Raw genomic sequence first — 14,666 nt, forward strand, 5'->3', positions numbered from 1 at the left:
CAGCTTGAGTTCAGACATGTGAACACGTTCAGATTTGACTTGGGATTTCAGTTTCCCTGATTGAAATGTGAGAATAGCTAAAGGAAAAAAAAACAGCACATCAAACATAAAAGGGTGATGTGATAAAGGGGTTTTACTCATAATAGATTAAATAATGTGAGGATGAGAGAAATATTTTCTTCTGTTTTTAAAGTGAGATTTAGATTGCTCATACCTCTTGAATGAATGAATCATAGTTTTATTTCCTATCTACTGCAAAAAAAAAAAAGCATTAACTTTTTTGCAAAAAAGTGAATGCGTAGTTCCCATGTCAGTTCTTTAAACAGCTATAGATCTTTCCCTTATTTGAAACTACTGCCTAATGCAGAGGAAATAGAAAGGAAGGGGGTGTGCCTGTCTTACTCAGACGCCTCTATTGTAATGGATGTTGTAGTTCTATGACAGGGATCCCTTTTTTTTTCAAACATGTTCAGTTCTCTTAATGGACATTTTATATGTCTAAAACATTTGCCTTGCATACATATAAGTATGATTTTTATGCCTAAAGAAAACTGTTCCACAAAAATAGATTGAGTTCATATTTTCTGAATTTTTCAAATTATATTCCTGTCACTTTAAAGTGATTATGCACAGATTTCCCCTGGACTTGTATAAATCAAGCTTACAAATTCTGAAAGTGCTTGGAGAACCTGAAGTTTAGATGTAAGGAACTGTCACTTCAATAAATAGAGTATGATAAATTATAGTCAGGAGAATATGTACTGTTAGATTATTACTTGTGTGAACTTTTCCGTCTAAAATTTGAATGAGGTGTAAAAGTTCAAAGAGACCACACTTAACTTTTTGGATATTTTGTTACCAAATGTAGCAAAGTTTCCATTTCATATGAAGTCACTGCATTTTGTTTTAAGGCTCTTTGTCATAATATAGGAATTAAAATCCCTCAAACTAAAACACATCCTTAACTAGGTATGGTCACTTGAGAATAACTTTTTTATTCCATATCAGCATTCATTCAGAATATGGAATCAAGACAGAAGCTCTTTCTGTAAAGAAAGAAAAAATTTTAATTTGGCTCTATATTAATTTTTGTAGCTCGGTAGCTAGGAAGAGATTTTTCTAGGTAGGGTTACTTATAATTTATATAAGAAAAGATCTTCTGCCTACAAATAAGTTTACTTCTAAGTTATTTGCTAATAAATTGATTTTCAGAACTTCTTGTCCATGGAATACTAACAATATATGGATAAAACTTGGAGATAAACAAAATGAGATTAAAATAGCAATATTCATTTAACCGCAATTGGGATAGATCTGTCAGTTTAAAAATATAGATCAAAATAGGAAAATAAGGAATTAGTAGCAATGATTGTATAGGTAAAATACTGGCTAGGTATTTTCAATGTCACATACACAGCCTCCTTATAGTTGCTTCTTTGCGAAGATTTGACAATATGAATACAATAGCTATTATATCTCGTTCTGGTAATTTCTGATGCAGTTTTTTTAGGCATCTGAAACCTACCTGTTAATACATATAATTATAGTCTGCCAATTAACTATAAAGTATGTTAATATACTCTTAGGTACATAAACATTTCTGCCATGATTAGAAATGTTAAAAATTCAGAAATTAAGAATTTTTCAAAAGCATTTTTAATGTCCCTCATACAATACACCTTGCATTTAATTTCCAAATTAAATGCTTTGTGTACATTCATTTCTGATTCATATTCATTTCATTCAATCAAATATAGCTCATGCTTGATTTACAAAGAAGGGACAAGAAAATTACCTACTTTGTACATTCCAGTACTGTTGGGCTATCAGCTTTCCAAGGACTATTGTCTTAAGCATTATCATTCTATTCTTTGAAAATACCATATTTACCATTCCATGAGGCAACATTTTATTTCTTTGGAAGAGTTGAGTTCTTGAATGTAGTGATGTTGTATTTAGAGTGGAAATTAATAGTTCCTAACTTGATTGCATTTCATGAGAACCATTCTCATAAAAGGAAAAACACAAGTTGTAGAATAAAACCATAAAGCCTTTCATAGTGATGTATGATAATGGGGCAAATAAACTGTTCCAAGCTTTGGTTTTGAACCCTAATACTCTCTCAGTTTCTATATGCAGAATTATATTGATCAGTGACTTTGAATAAATCCTAAATAGAAGATTCAAAATATAAAGAGTAGACTATTTCCAAATGTGTGGAAAGTTTTGTGGCAAAGCAATATTTAGCAGATAATGATTGCTTAATTTCTTAATACGAGGTTCTCTTTAAGTTCTGATTTGGGCTTGCTGTGCATAAAGTGTGTCAAACTTCAGCTACAGACCAGGGGGTGAAGTCGGTCAATTTAATTCCCCAAGATCTAAAGAAGGTCGGTATCATTTCATATAGCCCCGGCAGAGCAGATCATTACCAGGCACAAATCTGTTCGTTACGTGCTGAGGGTTTATAGCAAAATAAATAGACTGTCATCATAAGTTCAGAAAATTGTGTCTTCGACCCACGATAATGTGTAAAGGGCGTTTAATAGAGTTCAGCATTTATTCGTTATCTGTATGCGGACAGAGACGGCAGTGGCGTTATCAGCTTTAAAAAAAATGCGGTAGTTCTGGGGGTCACGTGACGCACCTCACACACAGAGGCGCGCGCGCATGAACCCTCACATGCTCTGCAGTGCCGTTTTGATTTTAGTCACAGCAGAAGGCTTAACCACAAGAGATTCCACTGGTTCAAACCAGCGTAAACCAGATTTTTTCAGCCCACAAAGGAACAGATTACCTCTTGTATCAAATTCTGCATTGGGGGGGAAAAAAATCTTTGTTTCAAAAAAGATGTTGATTATCATAGCTCAACATGGTGGCATTGCACACTCTCGCGTTGCCTATGATGGAGCTAGTAACTCGAGAAAATACGAAATCACAACTTACAGTCCAGTTTTAGCATTGTTAATTTTCAAAAATAGGCCATCTTTTGTTTACTTGAATGAATAACTCTCAGCCTAACCAAAAAAAAAAAAAAAAAGATAAAGATGAAAAACCCTCCCATTACCTAGCTTAGCTACAAATCCGATGTAGAGCTTGAATGCAGCCATGCAGCACAAACAAGATAGAACGTTTTTTGTTTGGAACCTATTGAAAAAACAAATGGGTAGCATTTTTAAACACTCATTGATTATGGCAGGGTGGCATGCCCCAAATGGTCTCTATTGCTGAAGAGTAGTTTTAAACTTTGGCCCTTTAAGTATCATAGTCAGCCGAAGAATAGTGCCCCCAGAAAGAAAAGATAGCTGGCCGATCAATTCCCAGATCGTCTCTTTCTGAGAATTAATGTTTGCCTTTTTCTCCCATGATGTTGGGATGGCAAAGAGAAAGATTCCGATATATGATAGGCCAGGTATTTTCGTTTAAAATTTTGCTTCTTTTGGGGAAGAATTAGAACTTTTCACGTGAAATGACAAGATGATTTACTTGTGTGTTACTGGATGGTTGCTGAGAGAATGTGTTAATAAAAATAAAGACAACTTCTTGTCTATTTTGAAACTATGATAATAAAAGTTGCATTTTCACTGAGTGTACCGTGAGACATTACATGTTAACTTATGTACCTTTTTTATAAAGGATTCTTAACAGTTTTTAAAATCTTATTCTTTGGTACTCAAAATACTTTTCGTATAACAAATGAAATAACAGAATAAGCTGGAATGCATACTGCCTTCCTTGAATTCGGGACAAAAACAGCATTAAGCGTTGAGATATCCGGGCTACAGTAAACATGATACTTTTAGAGAGACTTATAGTGAGCAATTCAGGCACATTTCTCCCAAAGCAATAGTTTAATTTATTGGCCTGCATATGTCAAGTGTTATAACAGATGTTACAGATATTTGGATGTTTAAAAATTATCAGTTGTAGACCTGAATTGCTGAGGATGCAAATTTCAGACCTGGAATGTGGTTTAGTCTGTTAACAACATAGGTTTCAGTTTCTAGTCATTGCAGAAACTGTGGTCGTCATCTCACTTATACAGTGATATTTGTAGTTGAGAATAGTATCAAATACACATGCACATACACACATACACACACACACAATGAGCCAGATATATGGTTATATAATTATTTTAGTTCCTAAAGAGTTAAGCAGCTTGTTTTATCTATATATTTAAGGCAAATAGAAAAATGTTCTAAATAAGAGAATTAAAATGTTATCATAGGAGAATTGACCAACAAGTAAGGAGTGATTTTTTTGTTTGACTTTAGTGAAAACAAACTGCAATATAAATGAATTAAGAGCTCATTGCTAGTTTACAATATGAAGAAAATTGAAAAATGAAGAAATCATTCAAAAATTAAAATGAAAACATGTCACATGATTGCAGTAGCCTCTTAAGCAAAACAAAAACCTAGAAATTGACTCATATACACGAAAGTTCATATGATAATGAATTTTTGATACTATGTTCTAAATAAGTATTCTCTATCCTGGCATACTTTATTTTCTATTAAAATAACATTACCTCCAAATGCAGTCTTATTACTAGAGTGGGTACAAGTATAACATTAACTAACATAATAGTTTGTTGTTTTAAATAGTTTTTGGAACCAAAGCATGAGCTATTAATCATTTTCATTTGTAGGTAAAATCAGAAATCAGTTGTCAAGATTCCAAATAGAGAAACATCCTGAAAACTTGTATATACAAAACCTCTTCAATGGTACATTCTTAGAAGAGAGGAACAGTAAACTTGTTTTCTTTCTTTATAATATAGACTTCTATGAAGTCGTTCCCCTTTATTTCATGATGGTGTCTTAGATGTACTTTAAAAGAGGATTTCACACTATTCTCTTTGTTTAATGTGACAGTGTGAGAAAGTGATCTTTATTCGTTCAAAAAACTCTGCATGTAGTCTATGTTTAGGTTCTTTTAATGTGTTTGTCTGTGATTTTTAAATGCTAAACATGTAAACAGATAAATTGTCAATGTTAATTCTGTATCCTGTCACACAACTGATCTTTCTTTCCTGCCATTTCTTTCCTTTTTATCTTTTTTTTTGTGCATTCATGTTGCAGTTGATAAAATTACGTGAAGAGGTGAGTACTTCCTAGCTTCTTTTTTTTTATTTAATTCTGCTTTTCCCTATAAAATTGAGTTCTTAAATCTGAAGTGGATCTTTGGATTTGTTTTTCCAGATAAATCTACACAGAGCAAAAAGTATCGTTTATATTGTTCAGTAATCTTTTCTGCTCACAATCTTTTAAAACACAACTATATCCTAATCATGCTTATCTCAGGGATCATTGTTCTTTGTTGGAACTGGGACAAAGTTAATACTTTAATGGCCGAAAATAAGGAGGAATAATAAAGGAATATCTTAAAACTCTACCTGAGTGTAGTTTTATTGTAGGCTCTAACTTCAAGTTTATTTATGTAGTTTCTCAAAGAAGCTAGTATGATTTTTTTTTCTAACATTCTGATTTACTTTACTGTAAACTGTTCTTAAATAAACTCCTTTCCCCCACCCAAAATTATTAGGTTTAACATAAGACACTATGGATCTATTATCCTTTTGGGGAAACACACATATGTTATAAATGCCCTGCTACTCTGTATACATAGATACCTAAGAATGGCCAAAGTTTTCGTCATTGTTAAACACTTTCCTTTTTGTAGCATACAGCACCCAAGTGAATTCTCATTTTTCTGAGTTTGCTGGACTGTTTCATAATGCAACGCCAGACTTTTTTTGTATGGCTCAGCAAATATTTACCACAATGTTTATAATTGTATCCTTGTGTTAATGAGGGATGCTGAATAATTCTATTTTTAAAAAATTAAGTCAAACATATAAAATATGCTTTGGCACTCTTTTTTAGAGGTAGTCATATTTTTTATTTAGTAAGGTTGGGTTTTATTTTTCTATCAAGACATAATGGCCTATATTGCAATTTAAAAATTGTCTAATTGCTTATAGTATAGAGTAGTATGAATTACTTTTGAGTTTAGTTTGACTGCATTGATTGAGAATTTTCTCGAATTTTTTTTATTGGTATGTCATTATGTGATGCAGATGTTAATTTAGAAGCTTCTAGATAGTGGTTTTCAACAACTCTTTGAATTTAAGATGCATTACTGACATCCTGCCTCAGAAAAAGTAATCATGATATATAAAATGAAGGGGAGAAATATACAAAAACCCTCACCCTACAACCTTTTTGTGTTATCTTCCCTACAGGAGAGCAGTTGTATATTTACTAAATGAATATAATCAGTTGCAGTTTTGATGTGTAAGATTATTCTTGAGGTGAGGGATAACGTAAATATTATTTTTCTGCAAGATAGAGTATCTGCTTGTTGTATTTGCTTATGTTCATGTTTAGGTGAAGAATCTGAATTTTCCAGTGTTAACGGAACTAACAATTAACTTGAAAACCTGTATATGAAGAAATTACGTGAAGCCCTTGCCCCTGAATTTAAGCAGTTAATGTTATTTATATATTAAATTGTGGCTTATTACAATCAACATTTTTGACAGAAGATTTATTTTTGTTAAGCCTAATTGTGTCAAATTAGAAATCTTAATTCCAAAAACTTAAAACATCACATCTGCATTTCTTTTAAAGTATTTTTTATTTTTGTTTGATGGCTTAATTCTTTTCTTGTGCCTGTAGTAGCAGTTTCATCAGTTATGGTTCTGGAATTCATGTTTCCGAAACTGTAACCTGTAATTTCATTATAATTGGAAGAATTAATCAACTAATAGAATAATATACTCTGAAATATTCTTTTAACAGTCTTTGATATGGATCTAGCATTGATATTTATAGACTAGATTACAGTGATGATGCTGCATTGGTATATGGCTTGCTGAGAAGTTATTATTTCTCAGTCGGGATTCTAATAGTAATCATAGAGTGAATGTTACCCCCATGTTTCTTAACTTGCAACTGTGCTAAGAAGACAAGATGCTCCAAAATGTGTTTTGTTTCGCTTGGAAACAAAAATATGCCCCTTCCCTTCCTTGTGATGCTCTTTTTGGGCTCAGTTTTGGAGAGGGGGCATGCTTGGAGGCAGGGTTGTAGTGCAGAGGGAGCTGATCTGGCGTTGGCTGTGCCGAGCTCCGTTTGGATCCTGCGTCTCCAGCTCTCCACATTGCGCAGCTCCTCACACAAGTTGAGCTCTGTCTGAAGCTCCTGCACAGCTTCACTTACCTGCTTTGAAAAGGGCTGAGAAGAGGGTGAGAGAATGAGTTTGGGATGGAGTGTGGGGGCAAGTTGAAAGCATCAGCTGCTACTGTAGTGTATTTCCTTTCATTTACAGAGACCAGGGCAATGTACAACTAAGGGAACAATGTAAATAGCGCAGCTGTTTCAAGAACTTGATTTTAGTTTGAGTTAAGTGAAGAGGTTCCAAAACACAAAGTGAAATCCTGCTGTAAAGCTGGTGGTAAACTGATAGTCCTCTTGTGTGCAGATTTACTCTGATAAAAGTGAACTGTCCTGAAGAAGAGTTACTTCTATTATTTAGTAATATATATATATATTTAAAGGTCTTTCAGAAATTTTGCTGTTATAACCATGAAATCCCCCCAGTTATTTTACATTTAAATGCTTTATTTCCTACATTAAATATTATTATAAAAGTGGAAGTCCATTTCCAGTATCGATCTTTGTTTTTTTTCTTTCTTTTAATCTCTAATAACTAAATGTTTTTTTTTAATTTTGGGATTTCATCCAATATGAAAATGAAGCAAAAATCTTTGTTGTCTTATTCTGGATTAAAATTCAGATTTACTTTTGATTTCACAGATCTGATATCATTTTAGAGAATCGCCAGTTTGAAGTTAAGTCCTTTGTTAAGGTAGAAAACAATTTTCAGGGAAGGGAAGAGCAATCCTTACTCCCAGAACCTGCACATAAGGAAACTTAGGGATAAGAAAGCTATTTTTGACAAGCCTTAGTAAAGTGTTTAATTTTATTTAAAAACAGTCATCAATGCCAGACACATAGAGCTCTCCTTTCTCTTCTTTTTCTTAATTACAGCCTTCAGTGATTTTGCTTTTTAATGATATAAGAAGCTTTCCTTCCTTTCTCTGTTTTATTTATTTAGATTTTTTTTTTTTTTTTTTTTTTTTTTTTTTGCAGAGGGAGGGGACAATTTTTCTCTTAATTTCTCTGCTGTACATTGGACGACTCTATTAATTATTATAGACTGTTGTTGCAGCTTCCTGACCTTCACATCAGGTCCTATCTCTCTGTTCTAAATGCATTGTTTTAATGATTCTCACCCCCCCCCCCCACCCTTCCCCCCAAAAAAATTTCAAGGAAAGCTTTGATGTGGCTTTAGCTGCCTCCAACGTCTGGCCGCATCTCAGATGTGTCACCTATGCCGGGAGGGAATAAGGAAATCACGTTTTGAATGGTAATGATAACATACTAATCACTTCCTTTCTTTGAAGATGGAAGCGAGATATTCTGTCAGCATCCCTGGCTGCTAGAGCTTGGAGGCACTGGTCTAGGTGTATTAGCTTAAGTGTGCATGTCAATACAGCTTGCATCTCCAAGATCCATGGGGGCTCATTAGAGCAAGGTAGATCGTTTCGCTCGACAGCCACTCAGATAATATGTGTGGCACCTCCTTTTTTATTATTATTAGAAAGCATTTCTCCAATTTTAAATGACATCTGTCAACAACACAAAGTTGTAGGAGTTGTGGTTGTGTTTTTTCTTTCTTTTTGGCCAAATACCAAAACTGATTTAAGAAGGGAAGATATTAATATATGCAGATACATGTATGCATGTACACACACGCATACACACACAGATACATACATTTGTATATTTCTAAGTGTCTAGACATATATACACACACACACATACACACATGCATCAGTTTTTATCCATTCATAGCCATGATTAGCTTATAAATCTGGCAACCTGAATAGATCTAATGTATGATCATTATGGTTATATAAAAAAAAATTAACAACAAGCATCTCAATGGAGTAAAGAAAGTTTGGAAGCTGAGGATTTGAAGAAAATCCTCTAATTTCCCCATCAGATAAATATAAAAGAGGTATATATAATGACTCTAAATTTAGTTCACAGTCTAAAGCACTGTGTGTTAAAATATCAACTTCAATCTACATAGCGCCATGTATTTAGGAACAAATCCACAATTTTGTCCATCTATGTAAATGGAGAAACATGTGTCTCTTGTTTCTTAGTGTTGCCTCCAGTTGTCTGAAAACTAGAAGTGCTGTTTAGTATTCTGGCTTAGTAGCATATGTTGTTCTATATAGCATCTTGTTGCACATCCAAAATTGTGGATCATTTTCTTACAAATAAAGTTCCTGTTTTAAAATTTCTATATGCAAGAATCAAAGGAGCAAATGGATTTTTGAAATGATTGCATTTTATAAAAAATAAATACAAATAGGGCACATAGATCTATGCAAGTATCTCATATATCTGTCTCTGCTGAAACAGAAAAGATCCAGTTGGGTATGGTCTGCGTACTTTTCTCAGTATTTTGGAGTAAGATTCGTTGTGGCCATATACAACGTGAGTCTCCTTTTAAAAACAAAAAAGTGGATGGTCCATACGCGAGTGTTGGAAATCTGTCTATGGTAGTGGTTCCTATAATGGAAAATTCGCTAAAAATTAACTGTAATGGGTTATGAGCCCCCCGCCCCATGTTAGGGCATACGAAGGCATTTTTTTTTTTTAAGGCAAAAAAAGAACATTGTAGACGGCCGTCTGATTTTTCCCCCCTTTTTCTTTTTCAGAGGGCACATCTGCTCGATAACACAGAGAGGCTGGAAAGGTCATCTCGGAGACTAGAGGCTGGATACCAAATAGCAGTGGAAACCGGTAAGAATTCTGAGAGTGAGCAAATTGTCTTGCTTATGCACAGCAGTCTTCACAACACATGACATTTCAGGGAAACTTCAAAGGAGTAGCAGAGACAGCAGCCCGAGATGTGGTTTACATATTGGGGAGACAATTGGGAGCTTATTTGCGCTTATCTTTTTTCAAGTTAAAAGGCATGACATCTACTGAAAACAGTTCCTGAGGTTTAAAAGTATACATCTGAAAAGAGATGGAATACTTTGTCTAAATTCTACATTTGTCTTAATATGCAGTTACATGTTGTCAGTTTACCCACCCGCAATGATTGCTAGCACATGGTGCAGTCTCCAGTTGTTTGCTCCTTTACGTTTTATTCACATATGTAAAAATTAACATTTTAATCAATCTAAATCATGTGAACTAGGGACAAAGAAATAACAATACCTACTTTACTTTGCACATTTGTCCTGGTGTTGGAAATGATTCCTAATAATCCTGTTTTAAAAATAAATCATGAATAGAGCCTATAATCAGATACAAAAATTATGAAAAAGTCATAGCAAGGAGTAAGGCTCATGTTCATGATAATCTTATTAGCATTAGTTAATGCTCTTCAAACTTTTGGTTTGAATTAACCTCAGTTATTAATTTCAGAAAACATAATCTTAGTACGACTTCTAAAATTAGTCTACTTAAAATGAACATGCTTTTTTATTATAAATGTTTCATGCAATGACTATTTGTCTCCAGAGTAAATAAATATCCATTAATACCTTATTAGTCATCAGTTTCTTATTATTACTCTACCCTTTTTATTTTGTTTTGTCAAGCATAGATTGTAAATAATCTATTTTGTATATTTTGGATAGCTCTTACCCAATGTGTAAACCACAAAAATATGTAATCCACAATATTTTTATCAATTTTTAAAAATTTAGAGTCACAGAAATGTTTATTTTGTAAGAGCAAGTATGATGAAAATGATTCCAAATAATTTCTTTTATGAATGGACAGTGTTTTTCTTGTCCTGTGTTCATGGCTGCCCTATATTGGTTGGTTAATATGATGAATTCTAGGCAACCAAATAGGAATAATACAAACAACTTTTGCATTATATTAATAGTGAAAAAACTAAAGAAAACCACAAACCTTTCCAGATTTAATAGTTATGGACAGCCCTTCGCCCTGAGGTGATTGATAGATTGGCTTTCTGCCCTGATTGGAATAAAAGCCAGCTTTTGTGCGTTCTTTTTGTTTGGGAGCTCACCTTTAGAGGTGACTGTTCTTGGAAAGAGTGTGAATAATGGAAAGAGCCTTGAACATGAGGTCAGAGGACCAGGCTTGGGTTCTAGCTCTTGTTTGTGTGACCTTGAGGAGATCACGTAACCTCGCTGAGCCTCAGTTTCTTCTTCAATAACATGGAAATAATATTGCCTATCTCCGAACATTCTTAAGAAAAAATGGTACATGTAAAAATGTTTTATATACCAAAAAACACATGTACAAATATAAATGTTATTATTATTGTATGGTCATTGATGATCTACAGGCATTTATCTTTATCTCCTAGCAGATAACTTTTATTATGATTGAAATTTATAAATAGTAAAGGAATAGGAAACAAAATGTGTTACTTTGACAATCCTTGGGGAACATAGCACTGTGTCTGTGGAATCTGACCATAATCACAGGGCCCTTCCTTGACAAAACATCCATTGGTCAGCCTCCTTCCACATGGGGCTGGTTCATGCTCAGGGGGTCTTCTCCATGTGACTGTGATCGCAAGGCTTGCTTTGGTTGATTGGGCTACATAGTTGCGTGTCTTTTTTTTCTTTCACTACGCTATTCGTATAGCTCCCTCTCAAAGCTGAAAGAAGATCGCAGATACCAAATGACTGTGTATTGATCAAGGTTATATACTTGAATGGGATTTGATGGTTATTATTTTTGGTGTGTGCTAAAACATAACATCCACATCAAACTATCAACATAACCAACATGGAAATGTCAACCTAAGAGTGTCCCATCAGCCTACCTCAGTCCCTTTGGACTTTTTAGTAAAGTACTGTGGTACTGACTATGAAGTGTTATAAAATTAGATGTTGACTTGTCATATAAGGCTTGGGAACTTCTTGCAGAATACAAGACCAAGTCTGGGAGAATGGATAAGAATGGGCTTTGTGGAAGTAAAGACAGATGTGGCTCAGCCTGTGCATAGACGGGGGTCATCATTGCTAATTTACTTTTGTGGATGAATTTGAAAGTGGAGTGGGAAATGAGAAGGCAGGGACAAAGCATTTTTCCTGCTCTTTCTACTTACTGAAGTAATGGGATGGAATACACTGGGGTGGGCACCATATTGTTTCTGTATTTCCTGCTTCCCTACTGGTCCTCAGCCGAGTCATGGCTTGTCAATCCATAGCTCTGTATTTTGATTGTGATGTAAATTTAGGATACTTATCATTTGTTAAAGTATCAGGACAGCATCTTTGGAAAGGAAAAACTTTCAGCACTTATTGATGTCTTCTTCTTAAAGACTATGGAATGCAAGGAGGAAGAGAGGTGGAAGAGCTAGTATAACTTTTGAAACAGCACAAAAGAGGGAAATGGATTCCAAGTATTGATCTGAGAGCCAGTTCTAGACCACAACGGTTTTCACCAGTGCACTGCAAAATGAGAAGATAAGTAGAACATAGTGAATTTCTCATAAAGCATATTTTATTAATTCACAAGGCTACACTTATTTGGAAGATGATGTTTGTCCTATTTTGGAGTATAAAGGAAAGTTGTAATATGATTGAAATAGTAGGTAGAAGTTATTTTTTTTTCCTTTACTTAGAAGAATAACAAAATTGGCATCCCTGTTTTAGGCCTTCAATTTTTTTTCAAATTTTTACTTGACCACAAAATTGGTAACTATGGCCTGATATACTGAATTAGAGAGAGAAAAAAACCGCATCATCTGTCCATGTCATTAATCAGCTGTGTGACTTTGAGAAATCATTTAACCTCTCTGCAAGTGTTCTTATATTTGCAAAATGGAAACTGTCAACCAGATTCTGTGTATCCCTTAAGGTTGTTATGAAGTAAAATAAGGTCATATATATTTAGGGGCTTAGAAACTAAAGAGAGCTCTGTTAAAGTCATCATTTTTAGAAACCACGATCAGCAGAAGTGGTTAACTTTCAGAATCATTGGCAAAGATTTCAACAAAAATCCGTAAACTTTTCTATTCATTAACTTGATGAGTGTAATTGGCAAATACTATAAAAGAAAGTTATGTAGAAAATAGAATGGAGTAGAGTAGAATAGAATGCACGTTATAGGGTCTTCCTAACAAATAATGAAATCCATTGTCTAAAATTCTTGAATCATTTTTGATATCTTATTTGGTCATATAGGCAGTCATTTTCTCTTCTGGAACTCGGCAGAGGGTCACATGTCCGCAGTGTGCTGGGTCTGAGAAAAGGCACATGATTATTCCCAAGTGCTGTTCACACCCTGATATGCACAGAGTTTAATACCAATCAAGTTTGTTTCAGGGATCCTTTCTTATTTGAGAAAATTGATGAAGCAACAAGTTAATTGACAGAACACTACACTGGTTGCCTGAACCATTGGCTTGATCCAGTGTGGCATTGCTTTTAAGTTCTTGTCCTAGAATCTGTGAATAAAAAGCAGCTCTTTCTTTTTTTTTTTTTTGTTACTATTAATAGTCAGATATGACTTTTAGCTGTGGAGATATCCATTTGGTTTGAGGTCAGGGACTTAATACTCAAAATTCTGGATCATCTGCCCTTTGTTCTGAAATTACGATTCTTGTTTTCTCTGAAGTAAATATCCCAGAATTAACAATAGGCACAAAACTAATGGGAGCTGTATTATTAAGAAAGAAACAGGCTGAAAGAGAAATTGTACAAGGGCAGAAATGAAAGGCTCACTCTCTGCTTTTAATATGTAAGCAGGTAACTTAAGACCCTCCCAACTGTCCCACCGGTACTGTAGATGGGCCCCTGTGCACCTGGCAGTGCATCTCTGGAACTGTGAGAGTTTGTCTACACTCAGCAGCCTCGCATCCTTGAATCACAATCTGTACCACTTGTGATGACCTTGCTCCCCCATCCCTGGGCACCAAGCCTTACAAGTTGTCACCCTTTCAGTAGTCACTGCAGGCCACCTGGCCCTGACTTCCCAGGTGGCCACTGATCTCTTCACCACAGGGAGCTAACCTTCTGCCGGCCTTCATGTCGCGAAGAAGAGGGGCTCCAGCCTTCACCCAGGGCCTTGTGTGTCCTGATGACTGAACATATGTAGAAATAATACAATGTTTATTGAACATTTAATATGGGCCACACACTGTTTTCCATACTTTATATTCATTCTCTCTTTAATCCTCACCACAAACCTATGTAGTAATTATCCTTTCGTCACTTTAAAGATGAGAAAACAAGGTAGAGAGAGATTAACTAATTAGGTCCACACTTACAAACCTAGGATTCTCCTAATGCTATCCCTCCCCGCTACCCCCACCCCATGACAGGCCCCAGTGTGTGATGTTCCCCACCCTGTGTCCAAGTGTTCTCATTGTTCAATTCCCACCTATGAGTGAGAACATGCGGTGTTTGGTTTTGTGTCCTTGCAATAGTTTGCTCAGAATGATGGTTTCCAGCTTCATCCATGTCCCTACAAAGGACATTAACTCACCCTTTTTTATGGTTGCGTAGTATTCCATGGTGTATATGTGCCACATTTTCTTAATCCAGTCTATCATTGACGGACATATGGGTTGGTTCCAAGTCTTTG

At 34.9% G+C, this 14,666-nt stretch overlaps 1 protein-coding gene across 27 annotated transcripts in view; it reads left to right on the forward strand.

Annotated features, from left to right (window-relative positions):
- The window catches only part of VTI1A (vesicle transport through interaction with t-SNAREs 1A), a 367,718-nt gene that overhangs the window by 81,168 nt on the left and 271,884 nt on the right, over positions 1-14,666 (forward strand). For 13 of the 27 annotated variants that reach the window (XR_012418209.1, XM_065520180.2, XM_005566429.5 and 10 more), the window contains one exon: positions 9,800-9,884. Coding sequence is in view for 25 of the 27 variants with exons in the window: in XM_065520180.2 (XP_065376252.1) it covers positions 9,800-9,884 (85 nt within the window). In the remaining 2 variants the exon portion in view is untranslated. Of the gene's footprint in view, positions 1-5,084; positions 5,106-9,799; positions 9,885-12,399; positions 13,140-14,666 lie in introns of those variants that run through there. The other 14 variants (XR_010577658.2, XM_005566431.5, XM_005566428.5 and 11 more) reach the window with 3 other exon arrangements.

The sequence above is a fragment of the Macaca fascicularis genome, chromosome 9, assembly GCF_037993035.2.
Source record: "Macaca fascicularis isolate 582-1 chromosome 9, T2T-MFA8v1.1".
NCBI classification, from domain to species: Eukaryota; Metazoa; Chordata; class Mammalia; order Primates; family Cercopithecidae; genus Macaca; species Macaca fascicularis.